The following is a 25853-nucleotide window of genomic DNA, read 5'->3' as shown; positions in this document are numbered from 1 at the left end:
TAGTTGAAATCCCGGACTCCTGGGGAATTCTTTGGGGGAGCACAACAGCGCTCCCCGGCTTGCTTTCTCCCATGAGGGGGGCGCGATAGCGCTCCCCTCCCACCAGTCCCGTCGGGGGCCAGGGTGGGCTCCTGGCACCCCTTTTGGGGCACTTTCACGGGGAGCGCGACGGCGCTCCCCGACTTTACTTCCTTCTGGGGGCAGCCCCCGGGAACTCACCCTCCCCAGGGGCATCTCTGAGACCGGCTGCGGAGCCCCACGTGCTTCGTTGTCGGTCTTCGTAGGGGGGTCAAAGGTCGCCTACCTTCCGGGGGCCATATCTCAGCCCCTGGGGGTCCGACCTGGTCCAGTTTCGCATCTTCTTGCTCCTGGTGGCGCCACTGGGAGCCCTCTCATTTGCCCTCCTTGTCTCCAAGAGAGTGCATTTTACAGGGAGCAGTCTTCACTGGCTCCCTGTGCCATCCTTTCACCTAGCTTTCCTCCTAGGCCTCTCTTCTCCCAGCGCAGAGGCCCCTGCTTCTGTGCACTGGTCCTGGACTCTACTCCTGGCGCGGTTCAGGGCCCTGGGGGGCAGTCAGGCGGTTCCACCTTCCAACTGCCCATTGCCAGGCTCCAGCACCTCCTGCCTCATCCGACCACACCCCAGAGAGAGCTTCTCTTCCTGTGCAAGCACTTTTTAAAACGTTGGGTAGGGGGCTGGCAGGAAGTCTCTGTTTGGCCTATCAAACAGCGACACATCACTTCACTGCCCCTGCTCCCTCTTTCCCGCCCAGCCTCTGGGTTTGTTCAAAATGCCGTCGTCCAGGGTCTCTTGCCACACGGACTCTGAAAAAGCCCCTTCCCCCCTTGCTGCCTTCCCTCCTTGGTGCAGCCTGGTGCCTGGCACCCAGTGATAGCTGCTGATCTTCTCTTCATGGAGAGGAGGCCTTAGCTTGTGCAAGAAAGGTTATCAATCCCTCCAGCTGAGGTCAGTCTTCAGCCAGTCACTGGTTATGACTGACTCAGAGAAATGTGACATTTCTGGATGACCCAAAAGCAGTACAAATATGACTTTGGACTCTGCAGAATACTCCTTTTCACATCCGTTACAGTGGACCTTAGTGCGTGTCTGGAATCTGTAGGCCTTATGGAAGTTACTCTAGGCCGTGGGCTCCACATCCCCATAGGGGATTAATGAAGTGAAAAACAGTAAAACACACTGACTTACCCTGAAATGTTTCTTCCCAGTGTATAAAGCCTATTCCATGCCACCAACCCATTCTGCATAATTCCTGACACACCAGTCTATATGCACCTGCTCTTTGACTGCGCACACTAGAAATCTCCCCTGCGCAGCCCCTACACGTGTGCACACACATGTACACGTGTCTGCATGTAACCAGCCCGGTGTCCCTTACTCCAGCTGCTGCGCAGTGGCCTGGTCAAGCCAGGGGGACACCAGTCAAATCCCCATGCAGTCTCTTACATCCTGAGTTCACTATGGGTGAGTCCCAATTTATGAGGCTCCCCCACAGTAAAAGCTCAACAATTAGGTGCTCAAAAAGCGAAAAATCCGAGCGGCCCATTGTGTCAGAACCACCTTCTAACAATCATTTCATTTGTCATCTGGATAGACCAACCCTGATCCCTGCCTATCCCCTTGAACGTAGACACGGAGAAATTATTTATTGGAGCAGGGGGTATGTAAGCTAGGGGGACCAGGCTTCTTATGCACTTTATTTGGACTTTGGCAACCGTTCTCGCACTCCTTGTATCAAAGCGTTGCTGCATTTTTTGCAGTTAAAAAAACAACAACACTTCTAGTTTGGAAAGGAGCTGGCATCATTTTAAAGCAGCTTGACATATAGACCGCTATCTTGTCATGGCTGAGTTCCACACAGCGTAATTATGGATACTAGTAATCCTACCTAGAAAGCGGTGTCATAATTTCAAAACGTGTGAAAAGCTTATCTGTGGAGGGTATGCTTTATAAGACCGATGACTTGGTGGTACAGCACATACGGCAAATTGTGACTAGAGTGTATTTGACAGTGAACTGTAATTCATGTTTTTCAGTGTTTTAGAGGTTCTTGGCATTGTACTGCTATTTCATGTTTTCTAGTGTTTTATTGTTTGCAATAGTTACGATTTGCCACACAATAATACATTTAAAACGTATTTAATTAAAACTTGAAACCATCTGTAATTATAAATTAGGCCAATTATAGGGTACACATGACCCCTGACTTATCTTTTAGCTCACAAATAGTATTGTCATCAAAGGAGTGGAGTGGGAGGGGCAGGAACGTTTCTCAGTTTGTTTAAAAACTCACTTTAATAAACACTTTTCACATAATCTGATGTAGCAATGTGAGGTGCTGCTGTGTTTTAATTTGTTGAATTTTGAAGACATCTTACCATATTCTAACATGATCTGTGCTGCATGATTGACATGCCACATATATTCAAGGTTCAGCTTGTGTACATGCTCTTAAGAGTTAGAGCTGACACATGGCTCATCTGTCCCTGTTAATTTGTTTGCTCGCCCACATCTACCTCGCACCATAGTCAGAGCCACTGGAATTATGCTGCAGGATATGACCAAATTATGTAGCAGGGTTGAAGTACACAGCAAGAAAAGGCAAGTTATGCGGCATAATGTGGCAGATTTTGTGATGGTATTTATTATTTTGTCATTTTCACACATGCTAACACCATCTGGGCAAATGTCCCACATAATTCGTACCAATTTAACACCAAATACAACAATTAGCAACAGAAAGGTGACCAGTCAACTTTTGCAAAGGGTCTTCCACTTTTCAGCAATATGCGTAGTGCTGGTTTTAGTAACGTTTGATCCATTCAAGCTAGAGTTTTCAACAAGAAGTTCTGGAGCACAAAACGTGCCAGATCACCCTCCAATCATCATATATTCAAACAACAATGCAATGCCGGGTTGCTTTACTGCGTGGACATCCTTGAAGAAGCGATTAACTTGTAAGCAACGACAAAGTGGGAGCCGGTGACTAGTTAGGGCCCATGGCCCTCACTAGTCACTCTTGATTTTACGTTAGATGTCAGGGAGGGGATTTGTGACCTCGGTTGCCCTGACAAATTTGCTGCTAATATACAACAGACAATGAAACATGCTGGCCGGCCTTAAAGTGGTTTACAACATGCCGTGTTTTTAATACTGGGCAGACTCGCATCTCGGATTAAAAAGTTACAAGTGTGTGTGTTTAGCTCAATTTTATTAGAGACTTCTTGTGTCTCATTTTTTTCACGGGGTCTTTATTGTATGTTTTTTTCTCTATACCTTCCTGCACTGGACACAAACCCTTTTTTGTTTGAGAAAGTTATAGATGATGATAAAAGCGTGGGCAAGCTGGTGAGAACCTACCAGTAGCGCCTCTGGTGGTGCACACGTGAGATACTTTTTCTTTTCTCTACACATTTTTCTTTGTAGTACACATACACTTAATTAGAGTGGGTATGCTGTATGTTGAGCGACTTGACTGACCACTTCTTTCCATTTCTGTTTTAAAATATTAACTAAGTAGGCACAGAGGATTAGATCAGACTGTGCAGACGAACAGCTGGCTTTGGGTAAAGATAAGAATATCCCACCCATATCAATCCTTTATATACAAAGATTTGATAAGTTGCCTGTGAATGCCAGACCTTTGTTGTTTGAATATACCATTCAAGCTAAAAACAATTTGTTTGGGGTAAAATCTGCAGATTATACAGCAGATGATGGATTATGTGGCACATTTCGCAAATCCATAGTCAAGGGGAAAAGGCCAAGTCCACAAAATCTTATAATTCCAGTGGCCCTGACCTTAGTACAAGGGTGTGAGCGTTCTTTCAAGCAAAGATTTTGTACTGGAAGGAGATCCTTCAAGTACAGAAAATATACTTTAAGATGCTTCCCATTGTATGTGCGCTGTACAGTGCAACACACTTGCAAAGTTTGAAAATATGAAGACTTTTAAAAGTTGCTCTACTGTTATGCCTGCATCATTTTGTCTAAAATTCCTGTCTAAAAATGTTATTAGATAGGGATTTGCCTTACAACCCATGGGTCATTGCATGGCAACGACCATGTACCACCCATGGTAAGCCTTCTTGATGAAAAGTAGCACAATCTAGGGCTTAGTGCTACTTTGCGTTGCAGTGGGCAAATTTCCCACACAAATAACAATATGTGTGGAAAATTAAATCGCAACACAACACTGTGTGCTGGGTTTGTGTCACTTTTGTGATGCTAACTCAGCGAAGTGTTAGTAAATCTGGATCAGAATCTTTAAACAGGTTCTTGTAATTATTATGAGGGCGATTTGTGTTCTTACTGCAAGCTAATGTAAGGTTACCAAATGAGCAGTACAGAGCAAATGTTGCTGTACTATGTAAAATCAGAAGGCAATGAATATGTCAAAGAGAAGGGGCCCCTGAAGCGTGAAAGAAAATGGTTAGACGCTGGCGTCCAGCATGGCAAATTTCTGAAGACACTTACTGGATTGTACAGAAGGTCTAAAATAGCTCCAATAGCTATCATTTAGTTATGGTTCTTGAAGAGTTCCAAATCATAAAATGTACTCCTACAATTTAAGGGGTGACTAAAAATGTAGCAGTGCCCATGCACATTAGTGTTTTTTTTAAAACCACAATGATAGGTCAATTTTCACGTTCTCTGCAGCATCTCATATTTATCTGCCACAATGTTCAAAGAAGCATGTTTGAATCATGTCTTTGAACTTCATGCTCCTTATCCAACATCTCCCATATCGGCCACCCTACATCAAATATCCTTATCAACTATGCAGTCCAAAGAGGTGCCCAGAATCACAAGGCAAATCAGAATACATCACAGTTTTGACCAGAGTATTAAGCACTGTGCAAATACAAGAGAACCAAACAACCACATCCGTGTTCTTGTTCTATACCCTTCACAACTAGTGAGGTGTGGATGCAGGATACGTAGTTGTAGCAGCAAGGATGGTCTTGCCTGGCCAAGGCCGTCTGCCCCATTACCTTATATGGATTCTAGAGGAGGTTAGGTAAGTGGGGCAGAGGAGATAGCGAGTGCCAACTGTGATGCTAGCATGTGATTTTAGTCAGGAGCACTGCTATTTTTATTGCAGCCTATGCAAAGGTACCACGGCCAAGACATGAGAAAGGCACAGTCTTCTCTCAAATGCACCTTATTTATCATCAGACACTCCGAAGGTGATAGGAGGAATGTTTGTAATAAATCTAACCACTGGCAATCATTCCGGGTAGTATTCCAAACCATCGTTCTTTTGCCTACCATACCAACTCAGTTTTGAACCAGCCATATACAAATCAGTCTAAACCACGCTCCAATAGGAATAGTTCATTAACAGTCCAGTCTGAACTTCCAGGCTAGGTCCTCCATGAACCAGAACACAAGCAACCCAAGACCGGTTTTGCCCTGATTGGGTATTGCTTGGTTCCAGTGGCACAGTGAGCAAGGGGCCCGCGTCTGGGCTTATCCTTGGCCACTTAGTGCGTTACATCAAACAAACAAAAGGTAATGGGAGTAATTCTTGCACCAGGTCTAACCACTGGCAATCACTCGGGTAGCATTCCAAAGCATTGTTCTTTTGCCCACCATGGCAACCCAGTTTGGACCCAGCCATAAGTAAATGAGCCGTGACCCCTCTCCAGTAGGAGTAGTCCAGCCAAACTGTCAGGCTAAGTCCTCCATGAACCAGAACACAAGCAACCCAAGACCAGTTTCACCCTGATTTTGCTAAGAATATTTTTTAAGTGTCTTCTTGGGTTTAGTTCTATGTGGTCTCATCCTCTTAGAGGGATTGGGGAAGTGTCACTGCCACAGAGATGGAAACTGGTCACAGTCGGGCACTGGTAAAACTCAGAACAGAGGCAATAGCGGAGCTTGCCATGAGCTAGGAAAGAGGACTAGGAGACAGCGTGGAAGGTGATGGATGAGGCGAAAAGGCAGCACAAATAAAGAAAAACAGAACGGTGTAATGACCTAGATGTGGCTACAATGAGGTTGGGTGGAAGAAAGCAGCTATGGAGGTTCGATATTAACCCCTTCGACGCTCATGACGAGCTGGGCTCGTCATGAGGTAGCCTCCTCGCACGCTCATGACGAGCCCAGCTCGTCATGAATAATGGGTTTTTGTAAATCCCAGCGCAGCAGCAGAATATCGACCGCACGCATGCGGTTAAGGAGGGAAAGAATAGAGGGGTAAGACAGGGATATGAAGTAGAGTGAATAAAGGAAGCCGAGAGACGGCGTTAGAAAATGAACAAGGAGATATGAAAGAAAGATTCAAATAAAAAAGATGGGAGAGTAGAGAAAAGGAGAAAAGATCTGAACAGGGATTGGAAAGAAAGAAAATTTACTGAATAGGAAAAGAGAAAAGTAGGAAGGACAGAAATAATAGAAATATGGAGGAGAAAGAAGATATTGGAATGTGAGGGAGAGGGGAGATTTGAGTATAGAGAGAAAAGGAGCCATGTATAGAGAGCATGAGCTATGGAAGTGAAATTTAAAAAATAAATAGGTGAATAATCAAGAAATGCTGAGGAAACGAAAGAAAGGGAGTGAAACATAGAAAGGAGAGGGAAAGAAAGAAGGAAGTAAAGGACAATAAAACCACTAAAAGGGGAAAGGTAGTCCAAGATGTGACAAGCAAGGAGGTTGGAGACAAGAATAGGAAAGAGGCGAGTTAGAGAGCAGCATATTGAGATATAGATGTGATGGAGTACAGGGAGATTAGAGGGACTTTGTGAAAGATAGAAGGGTAGGACATAGATCGAAGAGAGTAGACAGAAGGAGGGAGAAGTGGAGCAGAGTGGACATAGAGAAAGAAAGGGGGGAGTGTAAGGAGGAGCAGGGAGAGAAAAAACCTCTAAAAAACATAGGAAGGAGATGAGGACAAGTGAGGAGATCGAGTGGAAGTGGACAGGTATAAGAAAAGATGCGAGGAGGAGATAAGAGTGGCATGGAGATAGCAAATAAAGAGGTAGACGGGTTAGGGCACCAGATGCAGTGGCACCCATGCCCAGGTGTGCAATGAGCCCTTGTGCCTCAAAATGGGTGCCATTTAAAAGTAACCCAGAGGTTGGTTATTTTTTCCCATGACACCCTTACTTATGCCACTGATTTTGGTAGCTTTCCCACCACACATGCTTGCATGTAAAGTTGTTGCATGTCTTTAGTGCACGCAGCCTTAGGTGCAGTGTGCGGCGCACCTTTATTGCTGCAGATAGAGAAAAACAATATGAGGGAACATTGGCCACACCCTGAAAAATAGGTTCTTAAGGATCCTAGTGTTCTGGTACCAGTGGCCTTAGAGTTGATTGACTGTCCTCTAGAGTTCTGGTATGACTTGAGACATGTGGCAAAGCTAATTCTTGAGGACCTAAAACTGGTTGTAGAGTTATTCCAGTTACTCCAGCAGAAACATTTCTGAAAAGTTCTGCTGTTTTGCATTAAAAATGCAAATGGGAAAATAAGGAGAAGCAGAAATTGGTGCAAAACCCTTTCTAGGCCAAGCAGCATAAAATAGTCTCTCCTATTCACGGATCACTTTGCAAATAACTTGACACAAGCAACAATGTGTCTGAATGGGGCCTTTTAAGCATTTCAACTAAAAAAAACAACTCACTCTTATCAATGGTCATCCTGGCAGTGGTTTTACTTTTATATATCTTGTGCGTTAAATATTTTGTTACCAGAAAATGAATTTGAAACCAGATGTAGATGTCGGTTTTGTTTTGTCGAAGTTGAAAGACAAAATCTGTTCAAATGGAGAGACTAGAATCATCTGCCCAAATATAGAACAAACATAGACCAACCATATTCTTTGGGTACATTGATAATGGAGTTTCTTCACCTGTCTGTTTCCACAGTCCCCTCTTCTCCATCTTATTCTACTGCCATAATTCCAGAAGATTACATGTGTACGTACTCATAGAAAGTGTACATCTTGCTATCACAAATAAGACTAATTTTGATGAGAAATTAGGTCTGGCATCTTTATCATGTTTGCTTTGATTGCCTTCAGCATTTTCCTTTGCTGGTTCATGTGCAACATAACATTTGGAATTGAAAATATCTAATCATCCTAGAAAAATGTTTACCTTTCTTTTAGCCACTGCCAGGATTGTATATGTCTTGTCGGTTTACTACAGTTTGATCATCCTTGTTTGGCTCTCTGAGGTGCGCTGGTTTGGTGTTCTGCTATTATTGTACTCAACTTATTTCAATGTACTTTTTGATTGTGGCTGTCATTTCTCATTAAAATTATGGAGGAAGATATATTGTGTTAGGTAGTTACTTTATTACATTTTTGGTCATGGATGTCAGTCTGACTCAGTGGGCTTATGAGGTTTGTCTACTTTTTGGTTGAGACACAGCACCATACTTACCACTTCCATTCGGCAATTCCCATTTGCCACCTCTAATGCAAACTAAACGGAGTGATTAACAAGCACACTCTATCACGGACTCTGACAGTCTACTCTGCACGCATTCCTGTATTCCTACCCATCCCTCTCATCCCTCTTTCTGTAGCCATTCTTGTCAGTGATCCACAGAACATCTCCCAGACTAAAAATGCTGAATGAATGTCTAATTTTCCCTCACACCATATACCATTTCTCTGCTTTCTGACAGGAAGGTTTATAGTTTTTAAATACCAGACATATATTAAAACGTCAAATACTGTGTGTGCGCGCGCTGGTTTAACCCCTTCACTGCGGCGGCTATTCCGCCGCAGTGCTAAGGGGGCGGGGCGGCCGCGTGGCGGCCGCATGCTGGTGACGGAACCGCTCCGTCACCAGCCGCAGTTGAGCTGTGCTGATGACAGAGCGGTTCCGTCATGGCCCCGCCCGCTCAATACAACGCCCAGCGCAGGCGCGGAAGCCGCGCAGGCGCGGCGCCAGGGCCATGACTGAACCGCTCCGTCATCAGCACAGCGCCACCGCAGCTGATGACGGAGCGGTTCCGTCATCAGCATGCAAAGGGTTAAATACATTTGTGTCTCTTGTTCTAAGGATTTCGCTGGGCTTTATCATTGTAGTAATGCTGTTTTCTCCAAGTCTTCCAGAAATACTTAAATCATTGTATTTTCACGACAGCCAGGTAATTCTGCACGGACAGTTACTAAATTATGAAAGTAACCTATGACAATGGGTGCTTATTGTATGCTACAGACTCTTTAGCTTCGGATGCAAGCATGTTGATTCGTGTGTATATATACCACAAGGCCATGGTGATGGCCACGCCTACAAAGGCAGGTTCGGAGGATACTAAGGTGCGTGGTTTTACTGTGAAACAACGAGACTCTGCCATTGAAGAAGGGAATTATTTCTCGAAACGCGTCTGGCCTGTCTGTTCATTTTTGATGACTTTCCACTGCTGTCTCCGAACTGTTTGCTACCTGCGCTAAATAAATGAGGATATGCACGTACCTACTGGTCGCTTCCTTTGGGGCTAACCTTTAGTTGTGGATGTTTAGCGGCTGGAGCCCAGCCGCGGAAGCTGACCGACCGCAAGAGTGCGGGCCCGTGTGGCAGTCGAACTAGGCTGCTATGCCATATCGGGAGGAGTGCTCATTGAGGCAGTGAGTTATGTGCAGCGGATTTTCAGCATGATTCTCATCAACCCACTGGGGTAAAATTGCATTATCAAGCACATTTCACGGACTCACTTGAGATTTAATATTTACCGCGCACTACAAGAACCACAAGGCCATGGTGATGGCCACGCCTACAAAGGCAGGTTCGGAGGATACTAAGGTGCGTGGTTTTACTGTGAAACAACGAGACTCTGCCATTGAAGAAGGGAATTATTTCTCGAAACGCGTCTGGCCTGTCTGTTCATTTTTGATGACTTTCCACTGCTGTCTCCGAACTGTTTGCTGCCTGCGCTAGATAAATGAGGATATGCACGTACCTACTGGTCGCTTCCTTTGGGGCTAACCTTTAGTTGTGGATATATATATATATATATATATATATATATATATATATATATAGTGTTGAATTTCTTGATGTGACTCTATATGTTAGCGAGGACAGGCTACACACTAAATTGCACCGTAAGGTAACCGCAAGAAATTCAATCCGGAATGCTGAAAGCGCACATCCCCACCACACTGTACGTAGTATACCTTACGGCAAATTCTTAAGAATAAGCTGTATTTGTAGTGAGAAAATTAAATGTGATAAATGCCAGCATGAGGCCTTCCTTCGCTTCCTAAATCGTGGATACACTAAAACGTTACTAAATCAGGCCCTGGAAAAAGTTAACATATTGCCTAGGGAGGAGTTACTGATTCCAAAGAAAGACCGTGTGACAACTTCGGTCTTCCCCTCACTTGATGTTGATAATGACAAAAGAAATGTTACTCATTACCACTTTTAGTCAACAGAAGAGCAAAATACGTAGAGTAATATATTCTCAATGGCCAATAGTACTGACAGACATTACACTTAAATCCATTCTACCTGATACACCAGCCATTACATTCAGAAGGGCTCCCTCTATGATGGATGCCCTTGTTAAACCAAGTCCAGAAATAACACCTAAAACGCCTGGCTGACAAGGAAAGGTTTCTTTAAGTGTAATTTGTGCCGTGCATGCACCTTCGCTACCAATAGTACTGAATATTCAACAGCGTTTAGCGACAAAAAGATTCCTATTAAGGAACATCTGACGTGCCGCACAGAATTCGCTGTCTACAAGTTTTCTTTTGTTTACATTTCATTTTTGGGAGTTTTACTTTTCATGATACATAGTTACACATCATTATTAATACATGATGACAGGTGTATGCTGGCAGTTGAATGGTATGATTGCGTCCTGGAACAACCATCCCATCGTATATGTTACAACACATATAAGAAACAGTTAAATGAAATGGAGATTACACTTCAGATTAACTATTACGGGCAATGGTAGGTTGCCTGGTGTCTGCATATGTGAGTTGATATTCAGTCCCCAGCTCTATCCCCGTACACCTCCTTTTATATCGTCCATGAGTGTGTTCCCAGTACGGATAAGCCGACTACGTCGGTGTCAGGAGGGGGGGATGTAACCTAGAACAGTTAACTAAGGGGGGAAGTGGAGGAGAAGGGGGTGATGAGCTTACGGATTGTATCATGATATTTGCCAAGTTTGTGGCTGATTCTGGTTTGCTCGTTAAGGAGCCGTGGCGTCAGTAGCGAGGGGGGAGAGGAGGCTGGGGGGGGGGGGTTGCGTCTCCCATCATGGACTGGGGTGATATTCCGATGGTACACAGTAGGTCCTTCATATCGCATGGCTGTTACGAGTTGGTGTTTGTTTGCGCCATGAGGGACAGGGGTGGAGTTTGGGATTGGGATTGTGTGGCCGTGGGTGAGTCCTCTAGTGTTGTCTCTTGAACAAATTGGAACAGGAGTTGTGCCCATTCCATGGAGATGGGATGTTTACGAATCCCTTTCACCTCCTCAGTGCATCTTCCTCTGATGCCCTCACTTTTTTACGGCGCCTAACCAGGCTGCTTCTGGGGGTCCTGTTGGGCCCTCCAATGCCTGGCTATTCCACATTTCGCTAAAAGCATTGCTAGGGATGCCAACCTGCATTGCACCTTTTCTGTCTCCCACCTGCGGAAAACACCTAGGGCGCTCGCCTCCCACTTTAAAATGTTCATGAGGTTGACTGTCGCCCTTAGGGTCAGATGTACCCTATCCCAATACTGTTGGAGTGTGGGACAGTCCCAAAACATGTGTTTAAAAGTTGCCTCGGTGTGTGGCATTTGGGGCAGGCGAAATGTGTATCGGGGTATGCGCGATGTAAAATATTGAATTGAATGTTTTTGAAACCTGCCTTCCTAGAAACCTTTTTTGGGTACTCTAGTATCTTTTCCCATTCTTTGTCATGGAGCCCCCGTCCTATCTCGTCCTCCCATTTCTCGCGTAGGGTTTGTAGAGGGGTTTTGAGCAGTTCCCAGATCGCTTTGTAATGCCAAGTGACTAGGTGTCTCCCCGTGCCCATACGCAGGATTGTGTGCAGCACTGGATGTGTCTGTGGTTCTCCCTCAGTGAGATCCCAGCATTGTCAGGCGCTATCTACTAATCATCTGTGGACCAGGAATTGTCCCGGGGGAGATCGTAGCTTCCCCTCATTTGGGCATATGTTTTAAGCTGTCAATACTCAAACAGGGACTCGACCTCTGTCACCTCATGCTCAGTCCATATCCGGAGGGCGCTGGAGGTGTAATACTTCTCCCGTTGAGAGATCCTACCAATGGGAGCAGTGTGGAGTAGAGTGGCTATTCGCCGTCTACAAGTTACAACCATCCCATCGTATTTGTTACAACACATATAAGAAACAGTTAAATGAAATGGTGCTTACACTTCAGATGAACTATTACGGGCAATGGTAGGTTGCCTGGTGTCTGCATATGTGGGTTTCCGCTAGGTGTTGGTTGATATTCAGTCCTCAACTCTATCCCCGTACACCTCCTTTTATATCGTCCATGAGTGTGTTCCCAATATGGATAAGCCGACTACGTGGGTGTCGGGGGGGGGGGGGAGTAGAACAGTTAACTAAGGGGGCCTTAACTATATTGGCAATACTAAGCTCCCTGTTCATTCTGCAACATGTGAGGGCCATCGTCAACTCCGACCCGAACTACCCAGTGGCCGGACATTTTAAGTTGGTCCATAACAACAAACTTAAAGATTTGGAATATACATTGGGGGACGTTCCCTTTTCTGGACGGTTGGGAACCGTGAAAAGAACCTTCGGCAATTAGAGACACACTTTATCTTGGCACTTGATACCAAGATGCCGAATGGCCCCAGTAATAGCGCAAAGCAATCTCACTAACGTATAAGAAACTTATTAACCACATTGGGGATCCACAACGTCCTACGAGAGTCAAATGGGAACAGGACGGTATAATCTTGGATGATGACATTTGGACGGCGGGAGTGGCCTCCCCAAGGGAGGTGGCCATTGTAGCTAGGCTACGCCACGTCCAGCTCAAGATACTCCATAGAGTGTATATAACAGGACCATGCCTGGTAAAAATGGGAGGAGCGGAGGGGAGCGATTGTAGGAGGGGGTGTGGCCAGATGGGTAAGTTTTTACATATACTATGGGAATGCGACCACATACAGCGCTATTGGGGCAAGATCCACACAGTAATGAGTAACATACTGACAAGGGTAATCCATTTAGAGGCAAAGAGATGCCTGTTGAATGTGTGGGAGCCAAGGAACCTGAAAGGGGCATAGAAGACATGGGTGATGCTTGGCCTCATGATAGCCAAACAAAACATTGCACAACTTTGGGTGGCTGACGACGCCCCAACTGAGGAAGCCTGGATAAGGGACATGGACTGGTGTATGTTTAGAGAGAAAACGGTGTATGTAGCGAGAGGCTGTCCCCATAAATGGGTTTCCATCTGGAACGCGTGGAATGTATATCGAGGATCCATCTGTAACCCCCCAGCTGCCAGACATAGATGTCCAGGTTTCACCATAAATGCTATATATGATAACACTGTATAAATCTTGAATGTATTAACCCACATGTGTAACTATGATTCTCCAGTATTGGGGTGTCTTTCATAGATTCACATGCCTGAATCATTCCCCCTCGTCGGAGTGGGAGTCCCAAGGTACATAAAAAAGCAATAATATGCATATAAGAAACCAAAATCCTTGGTCATAACAAACCAGGAAGTAAAGTAGCCCTAAGCTACAGTGCAAAAAACTTCCACACTCGTGACTATCCTAGTCATTTTGTATAGACCAAATTGCAGCCAATCAGGCGCCAGCACCCACTAGAATGCTCTCCCCGGAGACCCAGGCTCTCAGATTTTCTACCGCACGTCATGTGAAAGGGAGTCTCCCTGAGCTCTGCTCAGTATTTCTCAATCTACTGTTTTTTTCTCCTACTTTTGAGATGTCTACATCAAAATCTTTATTCAGGCCATGTGAGTCTTGTGGGAAGCTTAGGCTTTTCAAGGAAGATCCCCACAAAAAATGTATTTATTGCCTCTACCCTGAACATGAGGTGAAGGATTGTAGAATCTGCAGGACCTTTCCTCAGAAGACCCTCAGGGACAGAGAAGGTAGTCTTCTATTATGGCTGCAGAAGCTCAAGGACAAGGATGATGCTCTATCTGAGGTAGGAAGTGTGGCTTCGGGGTCTATCAAGTCTCCTAAAAAGAGAAAACTTGAAGATGAGGTATCCTCTCCTGGGCCTAAGGTGTTGAGAAAAGCTAAGGAGTCTAGCTTGCCTTCTACATCTACATCAAAGAAGGCTTCTCCACCTGCTAAATCTAGACCTTCTACCCCCCCCGAGAAAGTCTGCTAAGTCTTTAACATCTAAAAAGCTACCAGACAAAAATTTACCTCAGAAAAAGACCACGTCGACGACCGCATCATCGACGACCTCACTGTTGACGGATCCCGTCTACAGTATTTCATCCACGTCGACGGTCACTTTCTCGTCTCCAAAGCCTCAGTTGCTGATGTCGTCGACATCTTCACCGTCAACGATGGTATTGGTCTCAGTAAGGCCCATCTCGTCGACGAAGATCCAGCCATCAAGCGTCGACGTTCCACCGTCGTCTAAGCACAAGAAGATATCGCTGACGAGCGCACCGTCGACGAAGGAAATCAGCCAGTCGACGGCTCCAGCTCCACCATCGACGACCGCGCCGTCGACGACGAAGGTGCCACCGTTGACGACTGGTCCATCGTCGACGAGAATTCCATCGTCGTCGACGAAGACTACATCAGATCCACTGCTGTCTGCCTAGTCACTACATAAATTTGGTGACGAGCGGGAGAAGTTAAAAAGAAGGCAGCACTCCCCAATATTTCAAAGTTGTTTACATTGTGCTGAAGACTCGTTTTCTTTGTGTCGCTGTTTCTACTCATACCAGGGTCGTCTGCTCATTGAACTATGTCATCCGACCTCTGGTAGGATTTAAATTTTTAGAGTTTGCGCTTCCTCTGCACTACACTCTGGTCGCTGTACTACATGGGTGTAAGTAGTGTTAGTATGCGTTTATACTAACCAATGCATCGTGGTCCTAGGGAGCGCGATCTCCCAGGCGCAGCTCATACAATGTCCCGGGGTATGCATCCCCCGGACATTTATGTTTGCTATTAGAGGGTGGGTGCATGGTTTCCACCCTGATAGCAAATTCTTGTTTGACTAGTGAAGCGAGGGGAGGAAAACCTCGTATCGCTTTAATAGAGCGGATCCGGATGGTAAAAATGGGGAAGAAAAAAAAAGCGGGGTCTCACTCGTTGATTTAAGTTAGGCTTAATGTTCTGTGGCTAATCCTATTATTATATTGCGGGGTCTCTGTAGGACTGGGGATGTTAATGTCATGGATCCCTTTTTTTTATTGCGCATTGTGATAGGCGAGGTGGATGCAGCCATATGACCTGAGGCAGTGTGGAAGAACTGGGACATGTGGCGTCGTCATTATCCTATTTATGCATACGCAAAGTGGGCTGGGCTTGCGTACGCCAGGCCAGCGTAGGGGTGTGAATAATTGTTCCGGGGATCTGGGTGTTGTTCAGTTCCTGCCTGGTCAGGAAGTGTACTTATGTGTGTTTCTTTTGCAGTTTTGACATAGCAGAATGCGCAATTTACATTAATGTAGCATGTATTGTGAGGGCGGCAACTATCGCAAATGAGATGCTGTTCGAAAAGATTGATATCGCGAAGCGTACACATGTGAATGTGCTAGGATTGAGGAAGGATCAGCAGTGAGGCTATGTCATACACAGTGAAAACGCTCATTACAGTCACGCAATGTATTTCAAACGTGAATCTGAAAGTCTCACATATAATGCACTACTATATTTGTAAAGCCTGACTGAGCGTACTGCAATACAAATCTACACATTACTGTTTACTGTTTGTCACATGTGATCTAGGATGTGCACTCCGGCCATGGCTGATGATACTACTTAGAGCCACCAATACCCAGGCCGAAAGGCAGCACAATAATGTGCACACACACACACACACACACATACCAGGGGCATCGTGTAACACACATTTGTTTATTGATGTAACGTTTGAGGTGCATGGCCATCACACGTGGAAGGCTAATGTACAGGTCATGAATATTTATCAAGTTGATCGTTGCATGTTGTGTGTAGTATAAGATATGTGTATACAGCAAAAAAAATTTAAAAAGCTGTTTAAGGTGAAGAGGTGTCTCTCATCAAACGCTGTAGAGAGAATTACTAAAATGGGTGGGGTCGTCCAACTGTTACAATGGGAAATGTTATGAAGCAATCAAATGCTTTTTTTTTTAAGGTCACATGGCAATCGTACACCGTGCATGCAAGGAGCCCACACCCAACACGATTTTGAGAAAATATATTTATCATAATATAACTTTATTACAGTTAAAAATCTATAAATGTTTAAAATATTTGAGATGATCGCTTTTGTGTCATATACTGTTTAAAGGTATTTAGATAAACTTTTGAGACAGAAAGAAAGAGGAAATGGTGTAGCCGGCGCGACACCATATGTCTGTGACGTAACGCAGGTCCTGGTGGCGTGCATATGCAGCAGGCACGACCCTATATGTACATGACGTAATGCGTGGCTTGATACTGCGTACCCGTCGGATACCAAAGTAGCAGCTGGGGCGACGATGTTACGCGGGACGCGGTGTCACGAACACGTCGGATACGAAATGCTCATCATTTATGAGTTTAACAATATGGTGGATCGGATTCGCCTGGCGATGGAGCTTGGTACGCTACCGGTATGGGAGTGCAATTTTCTAAAAAAGAGATACATATTTTTTGGGGAAGATATAAAACATTACATACTTTTTAAAGTAAAAAAAAAAGAAGTATAATAGAGTTCCAAAATATTTTTTTAAATGATAGAAAAAAATATAGGTTTTATGAATATTAAAATATGAAATTAACATTTTAAAAAACTTTGAAATTCACTGAAAAAGCCATAGGTTTTACAGACGTTATAGTTAGGAATTAGCATTTAAAAAAACCTTAGGAATTCACTGAAAAAAAACATAGGTTTCAGGGACATTATAGTTAGTTGGACATTTGACTCATATAAAACCAGAGAAATTCGCCAGTTATAGTTAGTTGAGCTAACTATAACCCACGCGCCCGCAATGCACTGGTGATGACGTCACATATCACATCACTCATGACATGGTCAGTGACATCACTGATGACATCTCAAATGACATCACTCATGACATCATCCATGTGAAAATCTGATGCATATACGGACGCCTTAATATAAAGTTTTATACACGCACTCTAAAATACAGACTGTTATTTTTGAAACCATACACACAACAATGCCAGATAGTACATACCAACCACTATTTCCTAGGTGTATACACACAGCCAGTCACTTATACATGCAGTTACTCATCAATAAAGTACTATAATATGCATTCATACATACAGTAACACTCCGCCACTCAACCATAGAGTTACTCACACACCTGGTCAGTCATGCAAAGAATCAATCACATACCAATTTACTCATGTACACAGTTATACACACCAACGCTGTTATTTATACACACACTACATCACTTATTTATGCAGATACTAACACATACTGTCTTATACAATCACTGATAGAAGCAGACACTCATTTATACACACACTCTTCAAATAACTTACTCTCATGTATACTCATTTATATATTCCAACACTCAAATATACTGCCTTAAAACATATGTAGTTACTCACACATATACCACTGAGACATTCATTCACTCACCAACACACCCATACACACACTAACTCACCCATACAGCCCTTCCCAGATGCACTTTTGAATCCCTACAACCAGTGAATCACCCACTCAGAAATCTATGCACAGTCACACACCCTCCCACCCACCCACCCACACAGACACTCAAGCACCCATACAGATACTCGGAGAACAAATCAATAACCCATATAGACACCCATGTAGCTACTCACCAACCCATGCAGCTGCCTACACACCAATTGAGAGACGAATACAGACTTTTACACAGTTTAGTCACTAACCCATGCATTCAGTAAGACATGTTCAATCACTCACTTATACAGTCAGTCATGCACCTACTAAATAATCCATTCAGGCACTTGTAAATCCACTCATTCTTCAATACACCTTGGCATAGATATATATGAAAAATATTTAAACTTTCCAGAAACCCACGTTCACTGGATGGTGCCATCAGTGATGTAATCAGTGATGTCATTTGAGATGTCATCAGTGATGTCACTGACCATGTCATGAGTGATGTAATATGTGACGTCATCACCAGTGCATTGCGGGCGCATGAGTTATAGTTAGCTCAACTAACTAAAACTGGTGGTGAATTTCTCTGGTTTTATGGGTCAAATGTCCATCTAACTATAATATCCCTGAAACCTATGTTTTTTTCAGTGATTATCTACACACCCTCCCCATTTCACGGACCCAAATTGCCGCTATTACATGGCCTTTTGGGAGTTGCAGTCCTTGAAGTTAAAACGGACTACGACAGGTGTGCTTCATTGTCAGGGGGAGGAGCAGATCATGTTAACTTTTCATCAGAGGCAGCAGGAACAGAACACAGATGAGGGCTCCCGGTGTTGGGCACCGAAGAAGGCTCCACGCCGAAATGCATCTGCCGCAACTGGGACTGCCTGTTTGTTAATAAAATCCGTCTTACCTGTTCTCCTGGGCTCCTGCTTCTTTTCTTGTGGAGGAAGGCATATATATATATATTTCCTCTCAAATGTCTTGAGCTTTACAGAGGTCACACGATGCAGCTCCTACCATCCGGTCTAAAACGTGTCGGGAACAGAAAAGGGAATCCTTAAGGGAACAGAAAAGGAAATCCTTAAAATGAAATGGATGCAAAAAACTGCAAGCAGCCTCAGTTTTTAGACCGGATGGTAGGAGCTGCATCGTGTGACCTCTGTAAAGCTCAAGGCATTTGAGAGGAAATGTTAAATACACGGCAGCCTTGGCAGAGGAGCACCATTTCTTACAATTGAAAGGGAAGGCTTGGAAAGGAACTTTTTCTCTCCGTGTAAGCATGCAGCCCCATGGCAAAACGAAGCCTGCAGTTTGGCAACCAAACCTACTCAAGGACTAAAACAAGCCTTTAATAATTTCACAGAGACAATGAATCTTCGACTCACCTCAGAGACTACGTGAACCAGCATGCTATTGTGCAACTCTTGTGTGTAACGCCCAAAGTGCGTGGTGTCCTCAATAAAGCAACTTAAGAGACAACACTGGTGAGTCAGTCATTTCCCCTGTGAAACAGCCCATGAAGAAGAGGCGCTGGCCTCGAAACGCGTCGGGAACAGAAAAGGGAATCCTTAAGGGAACAGAAAAGGAAATCCTTAAAATGAAATGGATGCAAAAAACTGCAAGCAGCCTCAGTTTTTTAGACCGGATGGTAGGAGCTGCATCGTGTGACCTCTGTAAAGCTCAATGCATTTGAGAGGAATATATATATATCTCCATCCATCCCTCCCTCCCTCCCTCCCTCCCTCCCTGGTACGAAAAAGAATGTCTTAAATGGTTAGAATAGGCAAGGCAAAGTTTTTTATAAAGTTCATGGCATAGTACATTTATTGTTTCATGCGACTTGCCTGTGCGGCTGCTCAGAAACCCTCTTTCTGTTGCGCGGAAGGTGAGCGTGTGCTCTGCGGTTTGTTGTCCTTTCCGCAGGATACGAACGTGTGTGTCCGCTCCTGCCGACGCCCCTGTTAAAAGTTGAGGGCATAGCACATTTATTGTTTGATGCGACTTGCCCTTGCGACTGCTCAGAACCCCTCTTTCTGTTGCGCAGAAGGTGAGCATGTGCTCTGCGGTTTGTTGTCCTTTCCGCAGAATGCGAACGTGTGTGTCCGCTCCTGCCGACGCCCCTGATCAGTCCTGGCATGCACACTGAGGCCGTGTGCCTTAGTAGGTTCACGCACTCCCCAAAGACTTGCTTGGTGCACTTAGACGCCCCACATAGCGTCACTGCCAAACGCCACAACTCCAAGGACGCTATTCCCCCTCTCCGCAATGCTTCCGGCGTCTCTGAAGGCATACGCCCACAACAATGCTAAATGACACGCCCACTTCAAGACGTGTCAGAATGCTATTCTCACACAGAACGCTTTTCGCAGGCAGGCCCACGCCCACAACGGACTACTTTGTCCCAAAACGGTCTTTTTCACTTGTAATGTATACATTGGGCTGGTGTATATCCTATGTCCATCTGCTTATACTCACCTTTCCAATGCTGTATTGGGTGTTCTGATTGGCGCTGTAGTTCCGGAGCTTACCCGCCTCAAAGGTTTGGGCTCTCTCTTTATAATATTAGTATGGATATATATATATATATGGATATATATATATATGTGTGTTTGATAATGACCGCTTCCTCAAGAGGAGACTGCTTTTCTAGTTTTTGACATCATAGCTACCCTTCAGTTAAGCACCATCACTTTCATGTGGATGGTAGACACTCCAAAAGAGTAATCTACAGTAAGCCAGGTCAGCAGAGGCTATCACCCACATACTTAAGAGATCACTAACAGCCAATGTAGCAGTTTCATTGCAGAGAATAAAGCGTAACCCAGCGATTGCAGTGTTTGATGTGAGTTAATCCCTGAGATACAAAAAAGTCCCTTTGTGTGTGGAGTTCAATTCGCAAGCAATTGTGCGGATTCCCTGCCAAAGACCTGGCATATGTAGCATAGCAGTTGTAGGTGGGGGAATCTAGTGATGGGCGCTCACCCTAAACATGACCGGACCACTGTCAAATTGACTTCATGGCCCACTGGTGGACAAGTCATTAGCTTATATGTTTCTGATGACGCGACCAAGAGAGGCCACACTGCATTGCCTGTCTCTTAATAGAACAGAGCGTGAGAAACATGAATTTGGCAGGGCAGTAGCAAAAGGTTTTTTTCCCCTCTTCTTTGAATAAATTATTTTCATATTGCTGGTACCAAATGGAAAGGATACAAAGGTTTTGCATATTTGTACTTGCATGAATAATAATGTTTTAAATATTTTTTGGGGAGCCTTCAAATCGAAGCTAACCTGTTTGCTTTGCTATTTTTTAATTTCAGTATCCTGAACTACTTGTTGCATCCTATAACAATAATGAGGATGCCCCTCATGAGCCTGATGGTGTTGCGCTTGTATGGAATATGAAATATAAGAAAACTACTCCAGAATACGTTTTCCACTGTCAGGTTTGTTGCTTTGCAGACAATTATTTTTCAGATAGGTGTTGATTATACACCATTACGTAATTCAACTACGTTGTACTATATCCACATACATTTTCGAGCAATCAGTGAGGAGAATTGACAGGTACCTAAGATAAAAAAAAAGATAATGCATGGTTTAGAAGTAAATGAAACTATTTACATACAACTCGCAAATGTATATCTTTTACATTCATAATTTTGAAAGGTTGTTTTGAAATATTTTGTGAAAGAAAAAGGGGAACTCCAATAGCCGTCTTAAGTGTTGTCTGAATGTAATGTATTTTTCTGAATGGTAATACAAGCAGTCATCAAGCAATCAGCCTTTTTCATAAAGCTTACCAAAATCCTCCCTTCCCCCATGAAAGTGGTATTACTTTCTATATATCGCTTGTCCACGATTGTTGAAAGAAAAAATAAAGCTGATCATATCAGATATCTTTTTAATTAACCTCTACAGGCTTCCATTAGAAGTTTGAATATTGTTCAACCTTTATTGTGTATATATTTATTTTTGTTATTAAAACAACCCATTTGTGTCTTCCATAGTATCTCGGCTGCAAAATTCAATGTAGGTGAAGTTGTACAAAATATGTATCTCCCTTTGAACTCCTTGAACCAAGAAAACTAAAGCAGACTTTTGCTGTGTTCCTAGATCGTAGAACTCTCTGAGACGATCTATCTAGCTCCAGATCTCATATGGATTAACAAGGCCTTAAATACTCTTCTCTTTATATCCACATTCTGAGCATTTATTAACCCTTAAAGTACTTTATCTTCCACACCTATTTTTCAATCTCCCTCTCCTTCCTTATTAGTCCTCTGTGCTTTCCTCCACAATGCTATTTCCTCTGTCATTGCACATGCTGTATAAATAAATGTTAATCTTTCGAGTCTTCTCATTCACATCTCCCCGCAAATCCCCTGCCCCATCCTCCAGAACATGTAGTGCAAACCTAAGACATAACGCATTTATTTTAAGTACTTTGGTGATGAATCATGCACCTCATCCTTAGTGGTAAAGTGGTTCTGTCTCTGCTTTTCTCTGCTTTCCTGTCTTTTCATTTTTCTGTATTTATCTTCATTCTGTCCCTTCTTTGCCTTTTTCTTTGCCTTTTTCCGTGCCAATCTGTACCTCTTTGCTCAGCCCCTACAGCCCACCCACCTCCGCTTCCCAGCTGACCAGCCCCTCCCACCTCACTACCAATATATAATGGCAGCCGCTATGCAGCCTCATGTAGTGGTCATACCGAAGGTGCACCATAGCAAACCTGTCTGACGCCAGTGCCACGAACCCTGCTCCCCGCGCCTTTCACCGCCAGCATCCTCAACACCGGACGCTCAACCGCCTGCCACCCGTGTCGCCATATGACACCCAAGGACCGTTCACCTGCTGCAACTGCACCATCTCCTGCCTTCGCACACCAGACCTACCAACCGCACGGTCCGAAGAGCCGGACTCAACCACCTCAGCTGCATCCTACTTAACACATGCTTCCTCAACAAACACACTGTGAAAATCTGGGAACTGCTCGACTCCATCTCCCCTACATCACCTTCTTCATGGAAACCTGGATGAACCCCATCCTCTGCACCGGATATCTCAACTGCCATCCCTGACTAATACAAAATCATCCACAAAGAGGGCACCAACCGACCAGGAGGAGGCATCGCCATCGTACATAGAAACACCCTCCACCTCACAACTAGCTTTGACGAACACTCACCTGACATGGAGCACCTCCACTTCCAGATCAACACGAACTCCACCCTCTGCGGCATCCTATTCTACAGACCCCCCGGATCCTGCCACCCTTTCAGCGAATCCATAGAAGAATTCATCACACAACACACCCTTGCCTCAAAAGACTACATCCTCCTTAGCGACCTCAACTTCCACCTGGACAACCTCAGTGACCCCTACACCACCGCCCTACTGGAGAACCGTGCCTCCATCGCACTCAAAACAACTGGCCACCTCCCTACTCACTCAGCAGGACACACGCTCAAACCCATCTTCTCCTCAAGCAACAACGTCTCCGTCAGCCACACCTCCAAACTCCAATGGACTGACCACTGCTGCATCCACTTCTCCTTCACCAAATACACCCTACACCACCGCTCCCACTGCTACCCACGCAGAAGCTGGAATAAGTTCTCCGAAGACCAATTTGCGCTCCACAAGACACCACCACCGCCGACCTCCTCAGACACCAACACATCAGCACGCAACCTCTACTTATAGATCTCCAATTGCTCCAACACACTGGCCCCCATCAGGAAACCCTCTGGCAAACAGCCCACCGAAAAAGCCAGCTGATCCTCCTCCACGAGTCCAGGCGCACCTGCAGGTGACTCAAGAGAAGATGGAGGTGCAGCAATAACCCAGCAGACTATACAGCCTTCATAAACGCCTTCACCGCGCACCACCACCTCATCATAGCCACAAATAAAACGGCCATACAGGAAAATTTCCATGCCAACTCATACAACAGCAAAGAACTCTTCATCGTGATCAAAGAATTTGCCAAACCCAGCACAGGTGCCACTGACATCACCCCCCGAGCCCTCCGCCACAACCTCGCCACCATCCTCCACCACAAGATCAGACATCTACGACCGCTTCGAAATTCAGGACCCACCCTCTCACCTGCAACCACTGCACCCAAATACTCCAGTTCCCCGCTGCCCCTCACCACTGACGACACGTTACAATTCATGAAGACCATACACACTGGAGCCCCCTCGGACCCCTGCCCCCACCACTTCAACCGAGCCAGCACCACCATTGCCCCCGAACACCGCCGCACCATCAACTGCTCCATCAAATCCGCCACTTTCCCTGAAGACTGGAAACACGCAGAGCTCAACCCCTGCTGTAAAAACCCTCTGCCGGCCCAACGGACCTCAAGAATTACAGAGCCATCTGTTTGCTCCCCCTCCCAGCCAAAGTCATCGTAAAAACCATCATCGCCCAACTCATCAAATTTGGACAACTCCCAATGAGACATCAGAAGCAACCACAGCACCGAGACAGTGGATGTCGTCTGTTGCAGCGAGGAGCGCAATCTCCTAGACCGAGACGAAACCGCAGCCCTCATCCTCCTGGACCTCTCGGACGATTTCGATACTGTCTCCCACCACACCCTCTACGCAAAAGTCCATGACGCCGGAATCCGCTGCAAAGCTTTGCAGTGGATCCTCATCAGCCAAACCCAGAGAGTCAGGCTCCCACCGTTCTCCTCAGAACCTACAGAGATCAGCTGCGGAGTCCCTCAGGGCTCCTCCCTGAGCCCGACCTTCTTCAACATCTACATGGCTCCGCTGGCAGCCAACATCAGAAACCACAAACCAAACATCATGTCCTACACTGACGACAACCAGCTGATTCTCTCCCACACCCACAAATCTACAGCCGCAAAGAACAACTTCCACAACTGGATGAAGGCAACACCACCTGGATGAAGGACAGCTGCCTAAAACTCCACTCCGACAAAACCTTAATCCTCATCCTGGGAACCACTCCTCCACCTAGGACAACTGCTGGTGGCCTGCAGCGCTCAGAGCTCCCCCCACACCCACTGATGACGCACGTAACTTCTGCGTCATCCTTGACTCCACATTCTCAATGAACCCCCAAATCAATGCCGTCATATCCTCCTACTTCCACACGCTCCACCTGCTTTGAAAGATTTTTACGTGGATCCCCACTAGGTCCAGAAGAACGGTCACTCAGGCGCTGGGCGGCAGCAAACTTGACTACGGCAACGCACTCTATGCCAGAACCACCAATAACCTCCAAAAGTAATTGCAAAGAATCCAGAAGGGCTCTGCGAGACTTATCCTTGACATCCCCCGCCACAGCCACTTCGCTGATCTCCTGAGAAACCTCCACTGGCCGGAGCGACAAAAGAATCACCTTCAAGCTCCTCACACATTCCTACAAGACCCTCCACAACATTGGACCAGAATACCTCACCCACCACCTCTCCTTCTACACTTCCACCAGACACCTCCACTCCACCAACTTGGCCCTGGCCACTATCTTCTTTTACATTTGCCTAACATAAACATTAAAAGGTAATACAGACTTATTTTGGGAGTTGGCCCCAACCCATACCTCTCTCAACAAAGGTTGTTTAGATTGAAAGACTAACGCTTCGGTTACGAGTGCCCCTGAAGGATGGTGAGTTTCTTATTGCACCTGTTAATAACGAACACTCCGCATTTGGAATGTTATGGGTGTGCTAGACAGCCCCTGTTATACATTTATCCCTCAATAAAAAGGCACAACATTCTTAATTTAGATACTTCATGCGGCAAAATCCACATGCCCCAATATTTACCAGACCTTTTCCTATATGAATTTAATCAGAAGACATGTTAACATTTATTGTAGACAAATCCGAAAGTTAGATCTTTAACACCCAGGAATTACTCATGATTTGTGAACAGTTGTTAGCTCAAGCATTGTTAATTAATACGGCACTCGTAATTGAGGCCTATGTGGAAAAGAGTTGCCTTCCTCTTCTTTTGTGAGGTTCAGAGAGTACATGCCTTCCCTTCTCTCCACTATAGCACATAGA

General features: G+C 45.0%; 1 protein-coding gene across 4 annotated transcripts in view; it reads left to right on the top strand.

Moving 5' to 3' along the window:
• DYNC1I2 (dynein cytoplasmic 1 intermediate chain 2) overlaps window positions 1-25853 on the top strand; it is a 459267-nt gene that overhangs the window by 346628 nt on the left and 86786 nt on the right. For all 4 annotated transcript variants that reach the window (XM_078681574.1, XM_078681573.1, XM_078681572.1 and 1 more), the window contains one exon: window positions 21127-21252. In XM_078681574.1, the coding sequence (XP_078537700.1) occupies window positions 21127-21252 (126 nt within the window). The remainder of the gene's footprint in view (window positions 1-21126; window positions 21253-25853) is intronic.

The sequence above is a fragment of the Lissotriton helveticus genome, chromosome 3_1, assembly GCF_964261635.1.
Source record: "Lissotriton helveticus chromosome 3_1, aLisHel1.1, whole genome shotgun sequence".
Taxonomy (NCBI): Eukaryota; Metazoa; Chordata; class Amphibia; order Caudata; family Salamandridae; genus Lissotriton; species Lissotriton helveticus.
The sequence above is the reverse complement of the archived record's forward strand: the minus strand, read 5'-3'. Positions and strand labels throughout refer to the sequence as shown.